Source organism: Pleurodeles waltl, chromosome 7 (genome assembly GCF_031143425.1).
Source record: "Pleurodeles waltl isolate 20211129_DDA chromosome 7, aPleWal1.hap1.20221129, whole genome shotgun sequence".
NCBI classification, from domain to species: domain Eukaryota; kingdom Metazoa; phylum Chordata; class Amphibia; order Caudata; family Salamandridae; genus Pleurodeles; species Pleurodeles waltl.
The window spans coordinates 395,351,597-395,378,654 of NC_090446.1; the positions used below are offsets into that span (position 1 = coordinate 395,351,597).

The 27,058-nt window shown below is 46.0% G+C and overlaps 1 protein-coding gene across 10 annotated transcripts in view; it reads right to left on the minus strand.

Moving 5' to 3' along the window:
* Nucleotides 1-27,058, minus strand: part of CPNE1 (copine 1) — a 797,848-nt gene that overhangs the window by 340,129 nt on the left and 430,661 nt on the right. For all 10 annotated transcript variants that reach the window (XM_069243860.1, XM_069243864.1, XM_069243859.1 and 7 more), the window contains one exon: nt 3,407-3,478. In XM_069243860.1, coding sequence (XP_069099961.1) covers nt 3,407-3,478 — 72 coding nt within the window. The remainder of the gene's footprint in view (nt 1-3,406; nt 3,479-27,058) is intronic.

Consider the following 27,058-nt stretch of genomic DNA (forward strand, 5'->3'; position numbering starts at 1 on the left):
GATGTATAGAAAGCCAGAAAGGTGATGGATTGCCTTATGTGGAAGGACGTGTATACCTTGGGAGGAATGCTGCTTTTGTCCAGAGAACTTGTTTGGCTGGGAACAACAAATTGTATAGTGGCACTGCAGACAACCCTTAACGTACACTCACTTGCATGTCTGGTATAATGGCAAAAAGGAAGGCAATCTTAATAGTTAGCAGGTGAAAACGACAACAGTACATCAGTTTGAAGGGTGTGCACATCAAGCAGGCAAGAACCAAATTAGGTTCCCACTGCGGCATCACAAAAGGTACAGGGGAGTACCTTAAAAAAAATGCATTACAAGAGATGAATTGAAGAGGGATGGCTAATCCGGTAAGCATAAGAAGGTCGAAAGATAACCTTAAACGGTTGCTACGGCAAGACCTTCATGGGTCAAAGAGACAGAACAGGAGAATATCTGTGTTCAGGGGATGAAAAACAGGCAACAACTTTCTCCCAGCGTCCTGCATAAACTGATTTGGTAGATGGAAGCCTGGCTGCCAGGACGACACTAACCACTTGGGGAGGGGGATCGCAAGCCCTCAAGCTGTTGCAGCTCAATATCCACTCATGGAGGTGCATGTTGTCCTGACTTGGATGCAAAATTCAGCCCTGCTGCTGCAACAGAAGGCCCTACCAAAGAGGCAGCCAAATTGAAGGGCATGTGCTAATAGCCATATGTTCTGGGTATCACACTTTCCTCGCCCAGACCATACCAATATGACTTGGGCATGGTCTCTCTTGATCTTTTCAGCACACATGGTAGGAGGTGGAGAGGCAGAAAGCCGTATAACAGTTGAGACCACCAAACCAGGCGGAAGGCATCTTCAAGGAAGAACTGCCATAGGACTCCAACACCCAAATGTTTGGACAACTTTGTAATCTTTGTGGTGGTGAGTAGATCAAGCCTCTTGCCACCTCATTGTAACTGACACTTGTGACCACTAGGCAACAGCGGCTGAGTATGTCAGCCTGGAGTTTAGAAATCTCACCATATCTTGGGTGAACAGGAGGATACCCTGACATTTGGCTACTTTCAGAGCTATAAAGCCTCCAGACACAGAACCCACGACCCCACACCACCCAGTTTTTTGCAATACTACATGACGGTCATGTTGTACGCAAGAACTTGAAAACCTGCCCCCCCCTCTTTTTATGGTCAGAAGGAACGTTTTAAGTGTAGAGCAAACCACTTGCAATTCCAGCAGGTTGATGTAGAGAGGTGCCACCCAGATGACTTCCCAAACCAAGCAACAATGCATCTGTTACGACCATACCATTAGCTGGGTGGGGTAGGGAGAAGGGTCTGTCACCAGTCCAGTGGCAGTCAACCAGCCAATACCGTAGATCTTTTGCAGTATCCTTTGACACCTGTATGGACTCTGCCATGTCCCCTTGGTGCTGAGTCCACTGAGACTATAAGGGCCACTGTTGAGTTTCCATGGGGTGGTCCACAAGAAAAATGCAGGAGGCCAAAAGGCCCATAAGTCTCAGAACTGCTTTCTCTGAGGCCCAGGTCAAGAGCTGAAACATGGGGATAGTAGCCCGAATGTCCCAGACTCATTAAGGCAGGGGGAAGACTTGGAATAGCACTGTATCCAAGATGGCCTAGATGAAGGGAAGCTGTTATGAAGAAATCAAGTGTGACTTTGGCACACTGATGAAGAAGCCCAACGATGTCAACATGTTAGATGTCAACTGTTTGAGAAATAGCCAGTTGCCATCTTATGGCAAGACTAGTATTCCCACCCTCCGCAGATGGGTTAGGACCACTATCATCACCTTAGTGGACACCCAATGGTGCACTGATACAGCCAAATGGGAGCACAGAGTACGGAAAGTGGCCCTGGCCTCCCAGGAACCAGAGGCAAAATCTGTGAGACTGGAGGAAAAGAATGTGGAAAAAGATGCCCTAAAAAAGCAACACTACAATCCAGTCTCCTGGATTCAGGGCAGACTGGACTTGGGCCAGAGTGAGCATCATGACCTTGTCCTCCCCGGGAAAGAAGTTAAAATGGTGGAGATCTAGCATGGGGCAAGGCCTCCATTCTTTTTCGGCACCAGAAAAAATTGGGCGTAGCAACCAGTTCTGTTCTCTGTTCCTGGCATCTTCTCTATTGCTCCCTTGGCCAAGAGAGCCTGAACTTCTCCAGGGAGTAAAGACAAGTGGTCCTTCGTAAGATGTGATGGGGACAGCATGTCTGGGCAGTACAACATACAGGGCAGGGACTATGCATGTTCCACAACCTCGAGCACCCACAGGTTAGACCAGACCAGATTTTATAGAATACTTTGCCACATCCTGTCCGTCCAAGATATGATGCTGGTGGGATGAAGGAGATCCATACTTTGACTTTATATGTTTCATATGGGACTTCTTAGAGTTATGTGACAATTGGTCCCAGCCTTGTAAGCAAGAGCATATCTCCCCACCCCCTCAACTTTGATCTGGATTGTTTCTTCTTTTTACAGGGCTCAGCGACAATTAACCTGGTCTCACAATCTTGGATAGCCTTGGGGTTTATCTTCGGGCAGGACGGACACCAAGCAGAGTCATGTTAGGAGCAGAGGCACCATAGACAGATGCAACGGGTGTTTATTACCAACATCTGTTGTTACAGTCATTACATGGTTTGGACCCTCTAGTCTTTCAGGGAGACACTGCATGCTATGCGAAATTTAAAGGGAATATCAGTCAAAACTGAATTAGTTGTAGGTGCTCCACATCATCAGTAGGTTCAGAAATAAAGGAACTGACATCAGAGTGCAGATGTGGCGCATATGTAGGGGCTCTGATGTGACCAGGGGAGGGATGGATCAGACGCCACACAATATCAGGTGTTGAAGCACAAAGGAATTGCTACAAAAGTATCTGGATCCAGTCTGGTGCCTGGGGAAATTCACAAGTTGAGGAAACTGCAGTTAGAAGTCTATCAGATATTTAAATGTGTCCGGATTTGTTTGTAGACGAAACCCTTCCAAAGTCAGTGAAATTAAAAAAATATTATTGCATGGGAAATATTTCACATCATTAGCATCAGTTAAATATCCGTGTACAGTCACAACTAGAGAAAAGTGACCATTTAACCACTGTAAAGTGTCTGCCATTGCACTGCACCATGTATGCATGATTTCTGTAAATAACTTTTTAACAGTTGAGTCTGAATCAATTACTTTTATGCTGAAAAAAAAGCAAATGAGGCAGCAAAGTGTGCAATTTATGGCAAACGTAGTATATCCAAAATACGTGGAAAACGCAACAGTTATGCAAGTACGTCATCCACTGGCCCTGGCTAAACCACAGGAGCTAGTTGTATCATATTTACATTTTGAACATTTGTAGTAATAGTCACTTTACCATAAAACACAATCTTAGCCCATACCTTTTTGTCTAGATTCCGAGCTTCAATTTCAAATATGACAATTCTGGTATCCTTTATTTCCTCTGCAAAAATCTGTTAATGAAAGAAATGTAAAAGAAGATTTATCAGTGTGATGTGAACTAGAAACTATTTAAAATTTTAGTACAGGTCACGGGTACAGCTAAGAAATCCATTTCTTAAATATCCACAGTGGACCACCCATGCATATCCACATCACATGTACATGTTTACACAAACAATGCAAATGTAACCCACAACTTACTTGTCTTTGCAATTCCGGACTCTTAGAGATAGGACTTTGTACTTCTAGCTCTGAGTTCTTCAAACTTTACTCTTGAGCGCCCTTTCAACCCCCCTCCCCAAAATGTTGGAAGAAGGGTGCTCAGAGCCGTAATGCTATCCACCATTCCTTGATTGTAAAGTAAAACGGTCATAATTGTGATGCAGTGGGACCTTCACACTCCGTGGCTCCAGTGCCACTGCACACGTCTCACTAATGACAGCTAATGCCTTGTGGAGCAGGCAGTCTCCTAAGCCCCTTGTTAAACTGCCCCCATCTTCCTTTCTACCATCCCTGTGTGGCTTAAGATAAGATGTCTCCTCTCCTTTATTGTTTTCCTTTTTTAGGCCACTGCTGATGACCAAAGCAACACTGGCACAGCAAGGGTGCATTGAGCATTAATAAAAGCAGGGAATGATGTAAAAATAACCATAATCGGTGTTTAGTTGGGACCTCGCACCCCTAGGCCCCTGCACTCCTAAGCCAGAGGCCCAAACCAGTCTATTTGTCTTTTAGTGTCATAAAATAGGAAAGTTTGACGACTTCTGTAGTCCATGAAAAGGTACCACACCCATCCAAGATTGCACCAAAATCTTACAATTAACCAAACGACTGTTAGATTCATAAAGATTTCAACAAATAACTTACTTTTAAGCAAAAGATTAACTCCTTACTCCTAAAATACAAACTCTTCCATCAACTCACAAATTTTCCTCATTATAGACCGTGCTTTAAATGGGCCGGTACTCACCGGTACGGAGTACCGGCACTTTTTTATTTTCTCCCCTTGAGTACCAGAACTTTTCCTCTCAGATGGAGAGTACCGGTACTCACAGGGGTCCTGGCATTGACAAGTGGTGCTGCTCATTAATTCCTGCCTCGGCAGCAGTTTCAGTTTCAAATGCCTCTCGGAGAGTGGAAGCCGGGGCTGAGCTGGTGTAAGAGCGCCGAAGCAGCAGCTCTTGTTTGTAGGCTTCGGTGAGCTATCTGAGCTGCATTGGAAGTTACCAGGGGAGGGGAAGGGTGTGGCTGCAGGGCGTTATCTTCAGCTTAAAAGGTGATTGTGAAACCTAATGGGCAGGGGTGTGGGAAGCATTGTTCAGGGCAGGGAAGCTTGTTTAGTAAGCCCATTGTTTAAGATGCCTGCACATTTTCACCCATCAGCGTTTTTAAAGTGAAGGCGTTTGCGTGAAAGAAAATCTCTGCCCTCTCCACCATCTTTCCCGATTAACCTCAAAGAAAAACGACATTAGAGGCAAAATAAATGATTTTTTTTAGCGTTCTACAAGTGGCAATCTCTTGCTTTAGATGGAAAACCGGATCCAAACCAATTGTTACATGGAAGATGGTCCATGGAAGATGTGACATTTTCATATATTTTTGAATTTTAGAGGCCAAACCTGTGCATTCTGGGATTTGTAGTTCTTTTTTTCATTCTACGCAAGTGATTAAAAAAATCTCAGCAATAAAGCATGTACTGTAAAAATCGGGGATGGATTTAAAATGTTACATAGGATGCCATTTGGGACTACCAGCCCCTGCTCACATATTTTGTGGGAGTCCACACACATTATGCATAGAACAAAGATCAACAATGACCATTTTTTAGTATTTTTTTATGGTGAATACTGAATCCTTCAGGGCACTGCTTCTGGTGCACGATCTACAACATTTTTGAGAGCTGCCACTGTCCGGCAGTGTATGTGTATAAAGACAACATGTGAGCAGTGCTTAATTTGAGCCGGTGGTTTCTTCTCCGGTGCGGGGCACCAGCACTTATTTTTGAGGGCCGCCACTTATTTTTCTGCCTCAAGAATTTACTGCGAGGAAAAGAGACACATGGGAAAGGCAGAGGAAGAAAAAAACGAAAATGCTTCACAATGGGAGAAAGCAGAAAGCATGTGAGAGATGGAAATTAAAAGCCAAAAGTGTGCGCGTTTGCAAGCACAGTTATGCCTGTGAGAATGACGTGTGGAACTTGTGTTTGTGTGAAACTGAAGGTGATTCAGAGTATGAAATGGATGTTTAAGTCAGGGACATCTTAAGGTTTTGAGGCCCTTGGCCAAACGTATTTAGGGTGCCCCTGTTTGGAACAGCTTTGAATTTATGATCCAGTTTCAGCTCTTTTTTGGCCAGGACACTGTCAGTGCACAGACACACTTGGTGAAATTCTAAATGTGTTTACATCTAGTATTCTAGGAAATTGACCTGATTTTAAGTTTGTAACACAGCATCAGCTCACTATTACTATAAATAATCTCAGTGACACCCTCCCTTTTCTCATGTGTGAGGTACTGTTTTGAAATACAATAAACTTTTTTATGGAGGTTGCATTAAACATAAACACAACATTTGCCTGTAAAATGCAAACACCACCTACATTAAAAATATATTAAAGGAAAAGACTATTTAATACAGTCTGTTTAAGAATTAGTCAAGGTCATCAGGGCGAGACTCTCTCCAGAAGAGAGCTGGCTCTATCAGAGGCCCCCTGGAAGGCTGGATCAACATGTCTGCCATAATGCTGTCAGCCATAATGCACAGAATGAATCATGAAGATCACAGATTTGTTTATGTAGGTAGCTCAGTTGGTTATTGTTTTTGCTGCAGAGATCCTTGTGTTACCTGTTTTTTACTCAATACATTGTTATTCTAAGATTGCTAAAGAAGGATTACTTTGGTTAATAATCACCACTTCTTTAATAAGTACTATATAAATGGTCATTAGTGTAATAACTCATGGACAGATACATCGTTCATTCTTACAGTGCACACAGATTTCTGGCATACAAAGCTTAGAATGTCCAAAAACCTAGCCCCGCCCCTTGCCCCGCCCTTAGCACCCCCCTTATGCCCACCCCAAACTCCACCCCAGTCCACCACTCTTTTTGGTGAGTACCTGCACTTATTTTTTTCCATTTAAAGCACTGATTATAGGTAAACTAGAAGGAATCAATTCTATCTTCCTGCACACATTTTCTAACTGTCAGTTGATGGAACACAAACTTTTTTTAACTGTTTTTATTAAACATTTTTGTTAATAGTCGCAGCAGTATGCCAACAGTTAAACAGTGCAGCAGTTACATTGGTGTGCCAGAGCACTATATCAAAAAATGAGAGACCGGGAGTATTAGGACAGGTCCAGTGTGCAGTCTCCCTAGGTAATAAGTAACAATCAAGCTGAGCACACTGTCCCTAAGAAGAGAGAAGACACATGGGCACTTCTAAATTTAGAAGCTAGAACCCTCACACATCCATTGGATGTCATGCTTCATCACTGGGTCTGCTCCTCGTCGGGCTGGCGCTGCAATGCCCGACGGGCCCCTACAGGGGGGCTCTGTGCCAGAGATCTTTTTTTGATATAAACATGCCACAAGGATAAGTAGGAAAGAAATAAGACCTACTATGAAGAACAGAGAGAACTAGAAATAAAATTGGCTCGAGAACCACCCAGCATCAGATTTATTTGGAATGGTAGATCTCGGACAAGATTAGAAACACAGGGAGTATAAGGAAAATGATGTTCCTATATTCTAACCGTTGACATGGGGGGTTACAGAGGACATTGGCTCTCACCCTAGCCAGAGCACGATACAGAATTTCATACTTTACCATGTCACACGGTGAGGAGAAAGAGGGGGTGGGGGGCCTGAACATTAGCATTTAGACGGTCAAGCATCGCACCCCATATTTCCAGATCTCGCTCCGCATGTTCATCCTGTCTCACTCTTTTTAGTCTGCATTTCTATGCTACTTCCCACTCAATAAGGTCTGCCAACCAGTGGGTCAATGTAGGTGGCACAGGGTGCAAGAACGTCCCACGTCTCAGCTGAAACAAATCAGTAGCCTCAGCGATCATGAGGAACATCGCATTTTGGTACGTCACCCACATATTAGCAACCTCCCACAGTCCACTGGGACATTTGCATAAATTCCATTGCTTTGCGAAACGGTCGTGTGCACCGCTCATCAATAGTTTTGGCAGGTCCTGCTCCTCCACCAATGGGTGCTTCTCTCGGTTGTCCTCAGCAGCACACCTTAGCGCAACAAGCTGCAACTGCCCAGAAAAGTAATTACGTTTTAGATTCTGGATGACTCAGCCACCCTCACTGGTGTCTAGTTTCAGGACCTCCAGACATGCTCTGCTCCTGCACCCCACCCAGACCAGCCAAACCAGAAGACACATTTTTCAGGATATACATTCAACAAAGAAGGAGAACCATCTTGATATGGACCACTCTGCCCATAATTGAGAGTGGTAGAGTGTTCCAAAAACTCAACGAGGCCTGGAACCCTGTGAGCATTTGGCTCATATTGAGCTCATATTGACCCCCACTCAGTGTGTGCAATCCTGATCCCTAAATAATGGAAGCTTGCAGTCTACCAGGTCAGTCCGTTTCTGGGAGATTCGGTATCTGTCGTTCCACCAGGCTCCCCCAATAGAAAAAAGGATGGTCTTTCGTGGGTTAACACGAAGAGTCGAGGCTTGTTTGAAGTACGACAGAATCTCCAGTAACAGTGGCACCGAGTGATCCCGGCAGCTGAGATACACAAGAGTGTCATCCGGGTACATCCAGACTACATGAACAGTGTACCCAGATGCAAGGCCCCACTCTGCAAGGTCTCATCGTATCCTCTCTGCCAACAACTCCAATGCTAATGCAAACAGTAGAGTGGAAAGCAGGCAACCCTGTCTCTTACCTCTCCACACCCGTTTGTGTCCTGACACAATGGACCTGGTTTGAACGCTAGCAGTGGGCTCCGCATAGAGAAGACCCACCAAGGAAAGAAATTCCTCTCTGACCATCATGCGCCGAAGCACCTTCCAAAGGTACTCCGAGCCCAGGGTGTCAAATGCTTTCTCAATATCAAGTACCACCAGTGCTGCCTCCCCGTCAGTTCTGTGCACAGTGTGCATGACATGGGAGAGACGTTTCAGATTCATAAGAGTTGCCTGAACCGGTATGAAGCCACATTGATCTTTCCCTACTAAACTAGTGACCACGCTTCACGGCCAGGTGGCCAATATCTTTGAAAGCACCTTCGTGTCCACACCCAACATTGAGAGTGGGCGATACAACCCAGGGTCTTACAGCATTTTGTCACGGTTGGGGATCATAACTATAAAGGCATCCCACCTGGCCAGTGGCACACCCCGACCCCAGGCCTTGCCCAGTACCTCAAGCAGTTGAGGCCCCCAGCTGTGCTGAATAGGTTTGAAAAAATTCAACCGGGAGACCATCTGGGAACAGGCATTTTCCTCTCAGCATATCACGGAGTGCTGCAGTGATCTCTTCAAGACAAGGCTCCTCCCCACCATTGCTCCCTCTGGGTGTCAATAAGCACCAGGAGCACCACTTGGTCCAGAAACTATTCAATAGCGGACTGAACCCATAACCAAGCCCTCAAAAGTTCAGTCATGTGAGTCTTGAGTAACCTATTTATCTCCAACTGGCCAGATGAGGTTGTTCTCTCCAGAGCAGCCAGGCCAGCATGTGCCCTGACTTATCCCCTTTTCGGTCTTCTCTCAAGACAAAACAGTCCAGTCTGTCCCACAAGTATGCCACCTTACGATGTGTCTCAAGGAGATTCTCAGGCTCTGCCTGCAGAATAGGAGCCCGATGCTGAAAGCTAGCCAAACTCTGTTTGTTCTCTATTAGATCTCACTGGAGCCTCCGCCAGATACCGCTGACCCTTGTGAAGTGGTCCCCACGTACCACCACCTTCAAAGCTCCCTTTTCAGCACCGCAACTCTTTACAGATCCCCAACTGGCGGTCTCTCCGCACAACCCACGTATTCCAGGAGCAACAGTGCATGGTCAGACAAAGCGTGACTGATATTACACCTTCCGTGTATATTGTGCTACCTCCTCAGTCACTAGGGGCAGAACACCAACATATTATCAAGACTTTTTCAACAATTGACAAAGTGGACATCCAGATGTTGGAGGGTTGTTGTGCAATGATATCATCAGGGTGTGTGGAGAATTCAGAGGGCCACTTAAGTTGCCGCAGTTCTAGTGTAGTCCTCTTCGTGCCCTCTCTCGCATCTGGTGCAGAACATCCCCGAAGACTTCGCTCATGTCACCAGATATCAGGTAATTTGAGCAGGTGTTTTTTCGGCATGGATCGGGCGTGTGGATGGGGCCACACTGCATAGTGGGCATGCAGTTTTTGTTTTGCGTGTTTTGTACGTTTTCAACAATTCTGAAGAGCAGGCTGGGGGCTGGTAAATACCCGCACCATGCACTATGTCTTGTTTGTTATGCCTGCATTGGCATTTTTGTTTGGGCCCTGCATAAAGTGGGTGAGTCTCCGGGTGGCTGAAGTGATCCACATCTGGTGGTTGTTGAGTACCCCCACTCGAAGTATGCTGCAAGACTGATTTGTCACAGCATGCCTATAGATAACCTTTTGTGCCAGCTGTGGAGATAAATGGGGGTCACAGGTTCAAACCGCTCTAGGCCCCGCTAAGCGACCTGAGGTCGATGCACTGCATACTGTTCTCTTAAAAATAAAATAAAAAATAAAAAGCCTGTTTTGGGGTAACAATAACAGAGGCTTGTGGTATATATTTGATGGAACAGGTTTGAGACCTGAGCGGGGATTTCGTATCGCTGTAATTTGCTTGGCTCGCCGCTCAGACTTGGCGAGTCTCCGGGTGCCCGCAGCATTGCACAAACCTTTAAACTTTCAGTATTACCCGATGAGCTCATGTGACATAGGGGCAACTCACCTCTATCAGTAACAGAATGAGCTTAAGGTCCCAGAATGGTTTGAACGTTTGTAATGGATGAATTGAGTGCTGGGAATGTTTACTGAATGTTGTGCGGTGTGCCTGCCTTTGAGTATAGTTGATGTGTACACCTGCTGCATGCCAAAAGAATCTGATCCAGTCCGAATCTCCAAGATTGTGAAAGAAATGGCTTTAACTGTCGACCACATAGCAATGTCGCAGCTTCAATAGCACTTTCTGGGAAAAATGCATTCCTTCGTATGGATTTTCAGAATCTCCAACCTTCTTGTTCCTTAGTTGTTGCTATGCATAAAGAGGCTAAGATAACTGACAGATGCCAATAACAATAGTAGTAGTAGTAATAATAGTACTAACAATAATAATAACAATAATAAACGGGCACAGAGCCCCATGGAGTTAACAATTTTAAGTGTAACAAGGCATGTCCAATATGGTTTCAGACCCCTTAGCGGAGCGAGTGCCTTCTAGCTTGTGTGTTTTGTTCCTGCTTCTATCATCTGCACCACTCTAAGATGTTGTGTCCTCTGTTTTATGTTATGTAGAGTCTTGAGGGCTGCAAATTATCCTGTGCTACGCCCAGCACTCTGATTTTTTTGGACACGCAGGTAAGAGTGGGGCCTCGGAGTGGTGTTGTGCAGGTATACACCACAAGTTATCCATTTTCAGAAGGGTCACCATTCAAAGCTGAACTGTGGGTTGTGAATTTGTGTTACCGCTGAAGTCTACGCCTTTCCCTCATAATTGCATTGTATTGTATTTCACGCACTTTGCATTTCTTCTACTTAGCATGGCTCTGGAGTGCGCGCGTGCTCTTCTGTGGATACCCCCCACCACACAGGAGGAATTTTGTTCGCTTAGTGGCTCTGGGAGCGGGCAAAGCTCCATGGCATCGACTGGGCCCTACAAAAGTTGTCTGAAGGACCGGAGAAGGAGCAGCAACCGCCCACACCTCTTTCAAAGCGGCAGAAGAAAGTCCCAGCGTCCTACAGGGACTCCATTCCCAAACCACAAAGTAAGGCCAGTACACACCCCCCAGTGAGGGTGAGTCAGCGTGTCAGGCCCCAACTAGCCCCGGGTTCAGCACAAATGTGGGAGCGATGGTCCAGAGCAACGTGGTCATATGCCCCACGCCACTGGGTGATGGTTCCTCTCAGGTAGGTTTGGCCCGCCACTGTCTGAGCCAGTTGGTGGAGGGGGTGCTGGGGGGAGGGAAGGGGGGTGCTACCCCCCATCTCTCAACCACAGCCATTGGCACAGCTGTGCCCCCCCCTTAGTCACTGCAACCAAGTAGGGGGTACTGGGGTAGCAGTCAACTGGTCAGGTTGTTCCTGCGGGAGGGAAAGGCAGCATCCAACTCGGGTCTGGGCCCAGCCAGGGGCATCTCCTTCCCCTCCGGTAGCCATTCCAGTACAGCCCCCCTCACTTGGTCAGTCCCATGCTTATCAGCTCTACGTCGCCTACACGAGCCACACCTTCTGCGATTGCATGGCATGTCCCAGCAGAGACAAAAGTTTTGGGGACAGGAAGCAGGCCTGTTGGCAGTATAACAAGAAGGAATGTAACAGGGACAACCTGAAAGTTCAAGCACCTCTGTTCCTTCTGTGGAATCCAGGGTCACACCCAGAGAGTAAGTGCTTTAGGAAGCATGGGAAACCAAAATAACAGCCCACACCAAAAAGCTGTTAGCCTCCCTCACGCTGTCAAGCTCCCTTCGCCCATTCGCTTTAATGTGTTTGTTCACCTCCTCAGCAAGAACAAAAACAGACATGATGCTCATCTGCTATATTATCTTTTCATGGACCAGTTCCACATCCCTTCCAATGCTCCCCAGAACCAGTTGCCGGTGTTGCGGCAACTGGAGAATGCTATAGAAAAGAGTCTAAAGGGGGTGCGGGCGGCGAGGGTCACGGGTCTGTTTGATTCCTTGCCATTCATGGCCCTAGTATGTTCTCTACTTGGGCTGCTTCCTGAGAAGGAGCCATGAAAAATTTGCCTGATTCACAAATTGTCCTTTCCCTCGGGGTCTTTGGTTAATGACAACCTGGATCAGGGGCTGTGCACAGTGCCGTACACTACTTTTGATGAAGCAATCTCCAAACTGCAGAGGGAGGGGTTTGACGGCCAAATCTGACATGGAAGTTTCCTATTATAGTGGCTTTGCAGATATGGGGTACTGCCTTGGTCAACAGAAGGATTGTTTTTTGGTAGGACAGTATGTTTGCGTTTTGGCAGTGAATGACCAGAGCGCCAAATGCACTTTTGTACTGCACTTGATTAAAGCCCTCATCCGCAGCTGCCTCTCGCATAATGTATTTCTCTGCCAAACAGGTCCCTCGGGTAGATTTTGTGGTAGATGATGCGGTCTCTTGTTCTAAGTTGACAGGGTTCAGAGCACTGTGGCCACAGGCGAATGAGGTGATGTCGGACTTCCCAAAGTAATTGTGGAGGCTTGGTGCCCCATTGCCCCAGACTCAATTGCAGCATAGCTGGCACCCAAGACAAAACATATGTCCAAATCTGCTTGGAAGGAATACGATACATCTTTAGGCTCATCCGACACAGCTGAGCGATTCTCCATATTCCCCCTGCTAGGGCATTGTTGCATTTTCTGGCTAGTCCGAGAGATAGGAGGTAAGTCGCTGTCTTTGGTTCGGAGGCAGTTTTCGTAAGTCACCTTCTTCCCCGGGTTAAGGATTGCTAGGGACCCAACCAAAGACTTCAGGGTACAGAAGGCTATTAAGGAATGGGTGTTCCTGCTGCAGAGGACAGCAGGAGCCCAATAGACGTAGTCAGGCTGTCAGGCATTGTTGGTGTGTCGCATCAGGTCAGCTCATCCCAGATTGAAGCAAGGCTGTCCAGTCGCACCAACTTGCTCGCCTTCTTTGGTGCCTTTAGGATTTCCGAGTTGGTAGCCTCATAAGTCAGGTCAGGGTGCTGGGATTGCCGTGTCTGATATAGTCATGTTGAAGAACTTCCTTCAGGTAAGGGTCAGAAGGCCTAAAACAGATCGTCTAGGGAGGAGAATGCGGGTGGACCTCCGATCTGCCCAGTTACCACTTTTTGCCCAGTGGCTCTGGCCCAGGAATTCTGCAGATTCGTTCCAATGGCCGCTGATCCAACCTGCTGGTGCACTCAGACAGACCTTCCCCTTACATGCTTTCAGTTTACTTGTATATGAAAGCGCTCTTTGGCCCTGCTGGGCGAGGAAACGTTGCGGCTCGCTTCTCATTCTTTTCGCACTGGCGCAGCCACCACCGCAGCAGTAGTGGGCTGATCTGCGGAAGCCATTAAAAGGGTGGGCAGGTGAAAGTCTATATGTTTTGAGCACTACGTGTGGCCTCAACTTGTAGGAAAGTACCCTCTTTTTGGCATGGTTATCCCCACTTTTTGCCTATCAGTGTGCGATGACTGTGTTCAATGGGATCCTGCTAACCAGGACCCCAGTGACTGTGCTCTCTCCCTCTAAATTTGGTTGTTCCTGAATTTGTACATCCCACAATTGGCATACTGGTGCTCCCATGTAAGCCCCTAGTATACGGTACCTAGGGCATTGGGGCACCAAGGGTTGCAGCATGTATTATGCCACCCATGGAGCCCATGCAAAATGTGTCTGCAGGCCTGTCATTGCAGCCTGCGTGAAAAGGTGCATGCACCCTTTCACTACAGGTCACTGCACCAGGTCACTGTAAGTCACCCTATGGAAGGCCCTCCTAGCCCAGAGTGAAGGGTGCACGTACCTGTGTGTGAGGGCACCCCTGCGTGAGCAGAGGTGCCCCCGCTAACGTCAGCTCCATTTTTCTGGACGTCCTGAGTGCAGGGAAGCCATTTTACCCATGTACTGGACATAGCTCACTACCTATGTCCAAACACATAATGGTAACTCCAAACCTCTGCATGTTTGGTATCAAACATGTCGGAATAATACCCCAATACTGTTTCCAGTATTGGTTATACGATTCCATGCACTCTAGGGGCTCCTTAGAGGATCCCCAACTTAGCTCCTACCAGATTGCAGGGTTTTCCCAGGCAGCCCGTGCTGCTGCCATCCTGACAGGTTTCTACCCTCCTGCTGCTTGAGCAGCTCAAGCCCTGAAAGGTAGAAAAAAGGATTTCCTTTGGGAGAGGGTTGCAACATCCTCTCCATTTGGACATAGGTATTACATGGCTTTGGAGGAGTAAAGCACATGGCCCGTTGAAGATCTTCAAAAGCTTTTTGGCAGATAGTTGTCCATAAAAATCTTAGGCATCCTTTTAGAGGTGTGGTCATTAATAGGGGCTACAATGGAGCCATCGTTTTTAATGAACCTCCTGTAGTACCCAATGAGGCCTAAAAAGGCTCTAACCTGGGTCTGGGTAGTAGGGGGGAGTCCAATCTAAAATGGTTTGGATCTTCCCCTGCAGTTGTTTAATCTGGCCTCCACCTACCAGGTGGCCCAGATATACAACTTTCACAGCCCTATATGGCATTTAGATGCCTTGATAGTGAGGCCTGCTTTCTGCAGAGCCTCTAAAACATTACACAGGTGGACCAGGTGATCCTCCCAGGAGGAGCTAAAGACAGCTATATCATCAAGATAAGCTGCACTATAGTCTTCCAATCTTTGGAGAACTGCATTCACCATCCTCTGAAATGTGGTAGGTGCATCTTGCAGCTCAGAGGTTTATCACTGTAAAGTGATAGTGCCCACCAATGGTTGAAAGCGCAGTTTTTGGCTTTGTACCCTTTGCTAATTTAATCTGCCAATAGCCAGCAGTAAAATCAAAGGTGCTTAGGTACTTGGCAGATGCCAGTGTATCTATTAGCTCATCTGCTCTAGGGACAGGATGAGCATATGTTTTTGTAACAGTGTTGAGCCCTCTATAGTCAACACAAAACCTCAGTTCTGTTTTGTGATTTTAGGAGTGAGGTCTTGGGACCAGAACCACAGGACTTACCCAAGGGCTGTCTGAGGGCTCAATGACTCTTCTCAGGTCTAGCATCTTCTGAACTCCAGACTTGATGCAGTCTCTGACATGGTCAGGTTGCTTGTAAATTTTGCTTTTGATTGTCAAACTGTCCCCTGTGTCAATGGTGTTTTCACACCAAGTGGTCTGACCAGGTGTCAATGAGAACAGTTTTGAGAACTGTCACAGGACATTCCTGCAGTCTTCATTTTGTGATTCAGAGAGGCAGTCAAGCAAGGACTACCGCATCAACTGAGCCATCAGCTGCAGTGTGGGAAAGAGGTCAGGGAAAGGGTCACTTCACTCTTCCGGTCCCTTATCAGTGGCCATGAGCTGGGTCATGTCAGCCCTGTCTTAGTAGGGCTTCAGACGATTCACACGAAGCTCCCTGAGGGGGCTTCTCGGAGTGCCCAGGTTTACCAGGTAGATAACCTCACCCTTTTTCTCCACTACTGTGTGGGGGCCACTCCATTTGTCCTGGAGTTCCCTGGGAGCGGCAGGCTCTAGGACCCACACTTTCTGTCCTGGCGTGTATACAGTCAATACAGCCTTCTGGTCATGCCAATACTTTTGCAGCTCCTGGTTGGCCTAAAGGATTTTAGTGTCCTTCTTCATGTCCTCAGCCATCCCCGATCTGAGGCCAAGTATGTAGTCCACTATTTCTTGCTTGCGAGGTTGCTCCCAGCCTTCTCTAACAAGTGCAAGAGGACCCCTAACAGGGTGCTCAAACAGAGGTGCAAATGGGCTGTAGACCACAGTCTTCTGAAGGACCTCCCTACAGACGAAGAGGAGGCATGGCAATAGGGCATCCCATCTCCTTATGAGCTTTTCAGAGTGTCCTGTGATCATACCTTTGAGAGTTTTGTTGAACCTCTCTACCAAACCATTGGTTTGGGGGTGGTAAATTTCTAAGTTATACCACATACCTTCCACGTTGCTTTCAGGTATGCAGGGATGAAGTTGGCATCTCTGTCTGATACCACCTCTTTAGGAAAACCCACTCTTGAAAAGACCAAGAAGGGCTTTGGCCACTGCAGAAGCTGTAGTGGTCATAGGAGGAATAGTACCTGGTGGCATGGTTCACAACCACCAGAATGAATCTGTTCCCAAAGCTGTAGGAGGGTCTAGGGGGCCAACAATATCCATCCAAACCTCTCAAAGGGCACTGGGAGTGACATTAAGGGGGCCTTTAGGGTGCCACCTGTCTTGCTACTGACTTGACAGGTGACACAGGAGCGACAAAACTCCGCTGTGTCTTCTGACATGTGGAGTCAGTGGAAGTGAGGGACAAGCCTGTCCTAAGTTTTACTTTGCCTCAAGTGACCTGCCAAGGGAATGTCATGTGCTAGGGTTAACAAATACTCTAAACTGCAGAGGGACCACCAACATCCTGGAGGCACCAGGTTTGGGGTCCCTTGGCTCAGAGTACAATAGACTGTCTTCCCAGTATACCTTATGCGTGCCACTGACATCCCTTGCCTCTTGAGTGACAGCTTGCTGCCTCAGGTGTGGGACAAGTCTTTTGTGCCCTATTGAACTCCTCCCTGGCACCCCCCCCCATGCACCCAAGAGCTCAGCTGGGACAGCTTGTAGCTCCTCCGGTGCAGGTTCTACCAACGAAGTGGATTCTTCCTCCTCTGGAGTTGAATCCTCACTTGAGGTTGGAGTAGGAGACACTTTCTTGCCTTTCCTACACTTGGGTTTGGAAAGTTCTTGTTCCAGGCTCCAAGTTTCCCTTATCCTTCTGATTTTCGGGCTGTGCTCTTATAAGGGCACAAACATGCCCTAGGATGCCCAGCATTGCTGCATGGGCTTCCAACTCCACTTCAGCCCAAGCTTAAGTCTCCAAGTCGTTCCCTAGGTCCCTGGACACTACAACCTTTTTAGGACCAGTAACCCACCCACCCCCACCCTGAAATAAAGTACCACCATGGGGTGGCACACAGTGTTATGAGTATCAGTCACTTGGTACTGGTGATCAAGTAGGTGTTGCTCAGGAGACACCAGTTTCTTCAGTCACCATGGTGACACTGGCACCTGTGTCCATGTAGGCCTCCGCTTCAACACCATTTATCAGAGGGTGCTTCCTGTACTTACCCATGTTAAGGGGACAGTAAGCAAGGGTAGCAAGGTCAATGCCCCCATCAGAGACAAACTGCCTCAGTGGTCTCTCTAACCAACCCAGATCCTACTACAGTCCCTAAAGTGAGCGCAGCTACACCCTTGGACTGACTACTGTTAGTAGTCCCACCACTACTGCTATTGCTAGGGGCACTAGGACTGCGATTAGTGGTGGTGGTTGGCTTGGTTCCTTTCTTAGGGGAGGAGCTGCCCCCTGCCTTATGCTTTTACAGATATAACACCAAGGATTTTTGAAGCTGGAGGAAGAGGATATGACCCCACCCCTAGAGGAATTTTGCGGGCCTGATAAAGATTTCAGATTTGTCTTTGTCCCCAACCCTTCTCCTGATGCTTACCCGTCTCTTTTTGCGATCAACCCCTGTGTGAGTTTTCCTACTCACCCTGGTGCAGACCCATTTGTCTGCCTTCTTTCCCAATTCTTGGGGAGAGAGGTCAGATGAGAGTCCACCGGGTACTGATGCAACAAGTCAGACAGTTATTCCAAATGTATTCTCTCAAGATTTGGTTGTACAATCCCTGATAATTCCTGACCTTTATTCCAATGCAACCAGCCTTCCAGAGCCTTCTCAGATCAGCCCACAAAATCTGCACAATCTTGGGAGGGCTCTTTCCTGGTCTCCCTGAACTTTATCCTGTATTGTTCAGTGGTTAGACCAAACACATCTAAAAGTGTTGTTTTGAGAATTGCATAGTTGTGTGCATCCTCTTCTCTGACAGTTAGGAGTCTGTCCCTACCCTCTCCAAAGCAGTGAACAACTTTTAGATGTCATCCTCACTTTGTGAGGGGGGGGGGCACCTTGTTCAAGTTTGTAGAGTCAAAAGTGTCCTCCCTGAAACTGAAACTGCTGCCACCATGGGATTCTAACGCCATACCCTGCCTCTCTCTCTACTGCTAAGGCCTCCCTGTCTAGGGTTAACTGTTGCAGCCTCAACCTGGCCTCCTCCAATCTAAGTTGCCTGAGTTTCCTATCTAGGGAGTCCTCACCTGAAGTTGAGCAGTGTGTCCCCTCAGCTACTGAGGAGACATGAGAGTGGGCAGATTGTGCACAAAAGGGGGAGGGGCATGTATATGGCTTCCCTTGCCACTAAAAGCAGTGATCCCAGCAGGACTGGTGGCGTGTCTTAGGTGCTCTCTGATCAACCCTCCTGATCCTCCTCAGTGTATAGATCTACTCTAACACTAGGGGATCAGATTCTGCAGCTTCCTCCTCCTCCTGGCTGCCAGCATTGTCTTGGTCAACCTGGAGAAGCAGACCCAGGAGCAGAATCTTGTTAGAAAACTGAAGACAGGTAGGAACCCTATCTGAACACAACTCCCTCAACTCCTGAAAAGTGAGACCCCCACATGCCAATTCGCTCTCAATAGAACCTTGATCTTCTCACACAACACAGGGGAAACCCACTATGTTAGACAGTTCATTAACTGCAATACGAAATATACAGTCTACTGTATTATTTGCGTCTGTGGACTTATTTACGTGGACAGTACTATTCGCCCTCTGAAGGAATGCATCCAAGAACATATTAGAGCAATCAGGAATTACAACTCTGGTTATCCTCTAGCTATACATTTCAACCCACAACATGATGAATCAAACATTCCAAATATTAGATTCCATGGCATAACCCAAGTCACCAAATCGCCCAGACTGGGGGACAGGACTAAAGAACTAAAAAAATGCTAAGCGAAATGGATACTTAAACTACGGGCTGTGAAAAAAGGTTTAAATATCGATAGGAAACTCCAAGTGTTCCTTAACTAGAAACATTCCAGAGTGAAGTTAATTATGTGGCAATATCTCTACTATGATTCCTATCTGTTTTCATATTATGGGATGTAAACATTTCTGATAATTGACTTCTTGACTGTATTTACAACTATAATATAGTATCACAGTGTAACTAGTCATAATGCTGTAACTGAATGTTTTTTTAATTATATTCCTTGACAGTTTTATGCCTCCTTTTTACTCCTGACTAAGCTACTGACATTTGGCACTCTAAGTATGTACGATGTAACATCCCTATCTTTTGCTATACATTTTCTTTAGAGCATAACACTTAAGGATGTAGAAAACTTATAACAGAACACAGTTGTGCATGTCTGTCTGTGTACTTATCTAATCAGCACCATATATTTGCATTTCTATATGTGCTAAAGTTATTTTATACTACAGGCTATTGGTCACGTACACCATGTCTCTTACACCATTTTTGTCATAGATGAATAATCATCACATTTATTCCAGGCAGCCCTTTATCTAATTTAACGCTATTCACTAGTAACATTACCTCATTTATGTTTTTTCATTGTGGGATTCCTATTTACTTGGGAAGCACATCTTACTATTCCAGTATCCTGAATATTTCCATGGTATTCTCAACTTTGAGGAGTTTCAAGTTCTTATCAGCTACAAGTCGCCAGTTTCTATCTGGTTTACACTTTCACCACTTAGCACGGTCTCTTTTCTCACGCTACATGACCCATTATGTAGCTATATTAGTTGGCATTTCCTTCCCTCTTAATACTTTTACCCATTTTATACCTATACAGGTACTCAGTTTATCTTTTAATTATGGCTGCCGTTCCGTGCCCATACGTTTTGGATTCCTACCGTGGGCTAGTTTTAACTGAGTATACTTTTTACTGGTCCTTTTTCTATGTCCATGACTGCAGCTGCTACTTAAACTCTACGTATGCCGGGTGCTAAAAGAACTATTTAAAATTGGAAGCACGCGCCCAGCGCAACCTTGAGGTAAAAAAATGTTCACTTTGATGCATTAAGTAAGTTTTATCTGCTTTGTTACGTATGACCAGCATTGGTGTGTCGCTAGATTCAAGCGATTTTGCAACACATGGAACTTTGGCGCTTACATGCCTACCTGAGGAAAACGGCCGGAGCCCTTTAACTATTTATATTATTAAATATTTAAAATCTCTTACTAGGTTTACTCCGTTACCGCATTGCCGACTAACTAAGCTTTTCAGGACCCACCAACCAATTGGTTAGGAACCATTTGGGTTCTCCTTTAAATCACGTTACGTTGAAACAATGCTTGGGGATCATCCAAATACTCATTGGAATTATAAATTAAGTTTCTAGCTACCTCACTACATGACCGCAGTTTTGGCTATTCGCTATATGTATAAGTGTTTTGTACACACGTGGAACCTCTGTGCTTACATGTCTACTTCTGTGGGGAACAGCCCGAGTCCCTAATACTATTCACAAGCTCAGCAACTCTAATTTCGCTTACTCCGTTACGGCTTTGACAATAAACAAGGCTTCCTAGGACCCAATATCCAATAGGTACAACCCATCTGGGCTCACCTGTGGGGTCACGGTACATCTTAATACTGTCTGGGAAATATTCAAATCAATTTTCTGATACCACAATTTTATCCTAAATTGAGTGGGTAATCACACTACTTGCTCAGGTTTTTGGTTATACAGTCCGGTACTCAAACTTATCACCCCCTTTTTTTGTAGGACTTACCAAGGTCCCTTGACTCTAAGCTCATTTATGACTCTTCATCTTTCTGTACATACAGTACATACTGACCCATGGTGGCCTTATACTATATGATACCGGAACAACGTACTTCCTCACTCACTTAACTAGCATATAGATACAGGTACCTTTACCAGTAATTATTTGCCTTTATGTACCTTGTCATAAGGTCTACATATCTTCTTCTCTTATTTTACATTTGTGCTCTTTCTTTTCTCTGTTCCCACTACAGCTCCCTTATTCCCTTCTTTTTTCTGGTTGGATACATTATCTACTCGTCTACCGTCTAGGTCGGTTCTTAACTTCAGAATTTTCCTTCACTTTCACGCATGCCAACTATTTCAACACACATGGCCTTTTTAAATTGTCCATATGTAATCTATGGAGCGCTTGCTCTCTCTGAACATTTAGGGTGTCCATGACTGCAATACACAGAGATTTGGTATTAACTCATTCTCTTACTTTCTCTCCCCTTATGACAACTCTTACTGTACTCACAGGTTTGCAACTACATCTGTCCATGATTATACAATCAATCACTTTTGTCATGTTTGTAACTTCGCATGTCTGCTATTATATTTACATGTAATTTCAATGTACCAATGTAAAATCAAAACCTTTGTACAACATGTCTTTTACAGCCTTGAAAAAGTCACTGTGTGACGAAACACGTGTTGGCTGTGCTTGATTGGCTGTGTTTGATTTAACACAAAACCGTTAAGAACTATCAATGTGCATGGCCTATGAACAATCCAACTACTGATCCAAATAAATATCTTTTCTGGAACACAAAGAAGAGTATTGTACCATTCATCAACGGATCTGTCATACCAGATTTCGCACTTGTATTGTACTACCATATATGTTTTGTGTGCTGTGGTCGTATCTGTTCAGAGTCGAATTCTTGTTGCAAAGACGTAGCTTGTTCTTTATTTTTGACATCTCGGCCTGACAGGTGATGACCTCTCCCCTTGTAAACACCTTGCACACCCCCTTGATAGAGAAGGTGGCTGTGGTACCCTTATTCCTAACTGGAAACTCTGAGACACCCGCCTGGAGGGAGGTTACCCAACCCGAATTGGTCAGCAAGGATTTGTCTAATGCCTACCTTGGTCTACTGGTCAGATTAGAATGTATGTGTAATTGGAGAACAGGAACCGCGTGATCAGCGAAGGGGCTTGCTAAAATATAGGAGTTCTTTCTTGACCATGCATGGGAGATCAGACAGAAGTAAATCTTTGAAGCAGTATTAAACTGCTTTGAAAAATAAGTAAATTCTGAGCTGGCAGGGTGATCTGATCTCCACAAATCAATTAAAGCGAAATCCTGAATAATTTTGGTTAGAGCAGCAAAAGACCGTGGCTTATTCTGGGATCTATTTTTACGAGTCTTATCTAAACCTATATCCGGAATGATACTAAAATCACCCCCATGACAAAGTTGCTTGATAATGATGCAAGGACTCTATATAAGCCTTCCAGGCATGAGGAATCATCCTCCATGGGGCCATAAAAGCTTACAACATGGAGAGTTTTGCCCTGAGCTAACAGATACTAGGATCCACCTGGCTTGGACGGCTCAATAAACCTGATGCACCTCACATGGAAAGCCACAAGCTACAAGAACAGCTAACCCACACACTGCCACACTTGCTGAAGCATAACAGGCCCGGGAAAAGTAAATCTGTAATTAGGTGGCTTAACCTGTATTTTGATATGTGTTTTATATACTAAAATTACTTGTATTTGAGATGCCTTCAACCACTGCAGTAAAACCTGGAATTTGATGTGGCTGTTGAGCCTGTTAGCATTGCAGGAAGCAAATCTAGTTAGTTTTGTGGCCATCAACTTACCAGACTCTGGACCTGGGCCTCTTTCCTCCCTTGTTGTAAGATCTTTCCCCTCAATGCTTGCTTTCTGTAGCCCCAGTACCTCATACTGCATATGGGCCAGAGTACCTTCTCTCTGGTCCTGCCAAGTCCATTTATTCTAGCTCTGGGCCAGATTGTCTCCTTCCTGCTCTTGCTCAGTCCTACCCATAACCCCTTCAGTGACCCCCTTGACACCAACCCCTAGGACCCATACCCATCACAGGGACCCACTGCAGTGCCCCCCTTCAAAACCCCCAATGTAGCCTCCTCCCCACCCCCTCAGGGTACAAAGAGCGCTGTGGCACTGCCTGAACCTACTTCTGAAGGAGAAACAGCAGTTGGGTTGTTGATAAAAAAATAATTTAAAAGAACATGTCTAAATGAAGGCTAAATCAAGGCATCTGTAATAAATTTAACCAAACATTAATTCAAAACACCCCCTGCCCTTCTCCATGGCGTGAGATGTTGTCTCACCCTACTCTTTTATTGACTGAAGAAAGTCATCCTTTCCCTTCCTTTCTCTTTCCTTGTAGATGGCTTTGAACTTTGATTTCTGGGTGATACCTTCTGGTGCTCCTTGACTCTTAAAATCACGAATTAGTCCCTGAAGCTTCTTCCGTCGGCACGCTGCCATGATGGATAAATCTGAGAATACCTGAAGAGAGCAATTTTTCTCAGAGGAGTTATAAGTTTTAGGTTTAACGGAGTCGGAAATAATTTGTTCCTTTATTCTAAAATCATCGAAATTGACAAAACAGTGCTTGGGAATCTGGCATTAGGAGACATGACCGCAGAAACGCAGTGAGCCCTGCATGATGGTTAAATCAAAATTTTGGGATGCTTTTTCCAGGAATATATGTTGGAAAACTAAGTCTGAAATAGCTTGGGTTACTGTAGTTCCCCTTTCAAGATCTTCAGAGATACCCACAATTCTCAAATTAGAGCAGCGAGGCCAGTTTTCAGCATCGTCCAGTTTACTTTGAATCTCCTCGAGCTTGTATTGGAGTCTAGGCATACTTGCTTTGTGTCTGTCGTTAAATCCTCCAAGTTTGATACTCTTTGTTCCACCAGGGTCACCTGAAAGGATAGTTGCTGGATGCAAATACTTATTTCGCCTAACTTGTCATCGGTCTTCCTACGAACTTCTTCCTGGAAGGCTTTCAATTCATGAAGTTCTTTCAGGATCTGACTCAGTATCATTTCAACCGCTGGCTTCTCAAGTGCCAGCTGCCATGAACACTGATTCTGAAATAACAGATTGAATCTGCGGAAGGGGATCTAGATGAGTATTCGAGATCGCACTTATTCTCTGATCGCCGTATTGGAGGGGCTGGTCTGACGCCCCGTTCTCACTTGTAGTGCTTTTAGAAATGCTCATTGCGAACAAGGGATAAGCCGGTACTTTCTGGGTGTTGGTAGACCTCTGAAGATAGAAAGGAGAGAGAAAAAGAGAGAGAGAGAAAGAGAGAGAGAGACACACAGACAGACTTGCTGTCTCTCTGGCCCAAACATTGACTGAGATATGGTGATGCTGGTGGATCAGTAGCCTTGTCTGTGATTGTGTTAAGTCCTGCTCTTGAGGCTTGCCCAAAGGAGGTGCCCCAGGCGTTACTGGATGGCCCAAGTCGGCAAAATAATCTTCTGAATGGTTACTCCTCCTTGCTGTGGCCTTTACTCCTTGAGAGGGACCGGGCAATTTCCGGCTTCTAACTTTCAAGGCTTTACTTATAAAACGTGGTTTAGGGGTTCTGTCACAGGCTATGCATTTCGTTAAGATTATGTTTACCTTCCGGCACTGGGGGACACTCGTTGAGGCGCCAAAGGGCTCTGCAAGCTGCACCTGCACTAGGCAAGCCGCCTCCGAGGCACCCCTGGGACTCGTCGCACTGCAGGGAGGCGTAATGGCTTGCCTACACGGTGCTTCTAACCCTGCCCCTTTGCTGCTACTTTCTACTCAGTCCTGCGTGGATTGACTTGTGCATCAGGAATCACGTTCATACTGACATGACACTAGTCCTAGTGAGTTTTCAGGAGTAGTTTTGAAATCTTTGATAGAGCGAGGGAGTAGGAAGGCTGGCCAGCTGTGAGTCTGCTACAATAGTACTGCTACCTTGATTAAGCTCTTGCTGAAGCCTGGTGGTTACAGTCTGTTCCCCTCACCAGCTATTCCAATGTGTTGTCCACACAGCACCAACTTCACTTTAATTTTGTTTTTAATATTGGAGGCCTGAAGCCCTCCGCTTCTCCTTGCGGCTCACTGCGGCCCGGTAACGGCAGATGTGCATCAATGCACTGTACCTGTGCACCGCATCAACGTGTCCGGTGTCCCAGGTGCTGCTGACGCTATTCCGTCTTCCATCTCCGATCAGGCGCGTATTTCGGGTGAGACGCCATCCTGCTGCTACTCCCCGTGTCTTCCTGCTGTTCCGTTGATTGCCGGGGAGCCATCAAGCGCGCCGTCAGTCGTCCAAAGCAGAGTTAGGGGGCAGTAGCATCGGGGCCCTGTGGAGATAAGGCATGCAGCTGCAGTCAAGCACCCTGCTGCCTCAAGGTCTGCGCGGTGCACACCAAAACTAAGTTCAGGTGTGCTTCCCTACAAAATGCAATCCCTCAGGCCAGTCTGTTTCCCACTCATGCATCTCCTCCACGCGAGGTGGCGGCTGCTCACACCGCACTAGACCCAGCGATCAAGTGCAGTGAAGCTCCACACAGCACCAGCTCCAATTTCATTTTATTTTTCGCCGTGGAGCCCTTCCGCTCTTTTCTTGCACCTCACCACAACCAGCTGATGGCAGCTGTGTATCTGTGCATTGTATCTTACGCATTCCGGGTGAGGGGTGATTATGCTGTGATGCTCCACCAGCTCCGGCCCTGTCACCATCCCTCTCGGCTGCACACTATTGAACAAATTAGAAGGTAGCTTGGCAGCCTCCAAAATACCGACCCGTATTTAGCACGACCATGTCAGACACCGACCTTCTTCTGCTCCCTCTTTCATAGGCTCAGCCACGGAACATGATGGGAGCTCACGTGGCTGCCCCAATGTGTCCTGGAAGTTGTTTGTAATCTGAGAAATGTAATTTTCTTTTAGTGTAGCTTTTCTCCATCTTGCATTTGGCATCTGCTAAATTAATGACTGATAAAATAATTTTTGTTCTCTGACGGACTCTATCAATGATTACGTTGAATGTGTTGAAGTGAATCAAAGGCTACGCCAGGGAAAACTACAAAATAAATGTAATCTCCTTTCTTGAGCATTGCAGGGGGAGCTTTCGGTGGGTATGGGTGGCGAGTTGCACGTTATGTGCATACTATAGCTACAAACAAAAAACGGGACCCCTAGCAGACCCAAATAGCTCATGTAATGACAACCTCAAAAAGAAGACAAATTAAGGCAGAAGAGGGGCTCTATTCCCACTTCAGTAGCCTTCAATAGTGACTGAGTAGCCGAGGATCTGTAGGATAGATAGTACCTGAGACAGCAGCCTTTTATTGCCTTGCTCCTCATTTTAACATTTCAAACAGATGTTATATTTTCTGACACAGGAGTTTCAGGTTAAAGAGGGGGTTCTACAGGGATTCTCATAAAGTGCTTGCCAGGCGAGGACTAGTGTTTGCTAAAGATATGGTTTAGCTAACATGAATCTCCTGTCAACATGAGTCACTACTACCAGCCCCATTACCAGGCTACAACACGACTAACTGTGGGTGGGGCACAGTACTTCATCACATTCCGTGCCTTTCCCATAGGAAATTTAAGCGCAGAGCATCTCCTAGCAATAGTTAAACCCATACTGATGAACAGTTCCATGCCTCAACCAGCATCCTGGTCTCCCAATATATCAAGCAAGACTACTTTTGTGGTTTCCTGGGGTGCCAAATAAATCCCCCAAACACCTAAGACCCTCACCCCATTTCAAAAGGTCTGGATCATATTACATGCAGACACTATGTACAATCTAGAAGTATAAACTACTCTGTGAAAATCACAGCAATTGGGAGCTTAATTTTCCACAGTAGGACCCTGGTGTACTATAGCCTATGTAGGCAGATTAATGGTCACACAAAGTGGTTGCCCTCTATTCCTGTGTCCCCTTTCAATGCCATTTTCCCAATAGAAACCCACATTACCAAACGATTATAGAA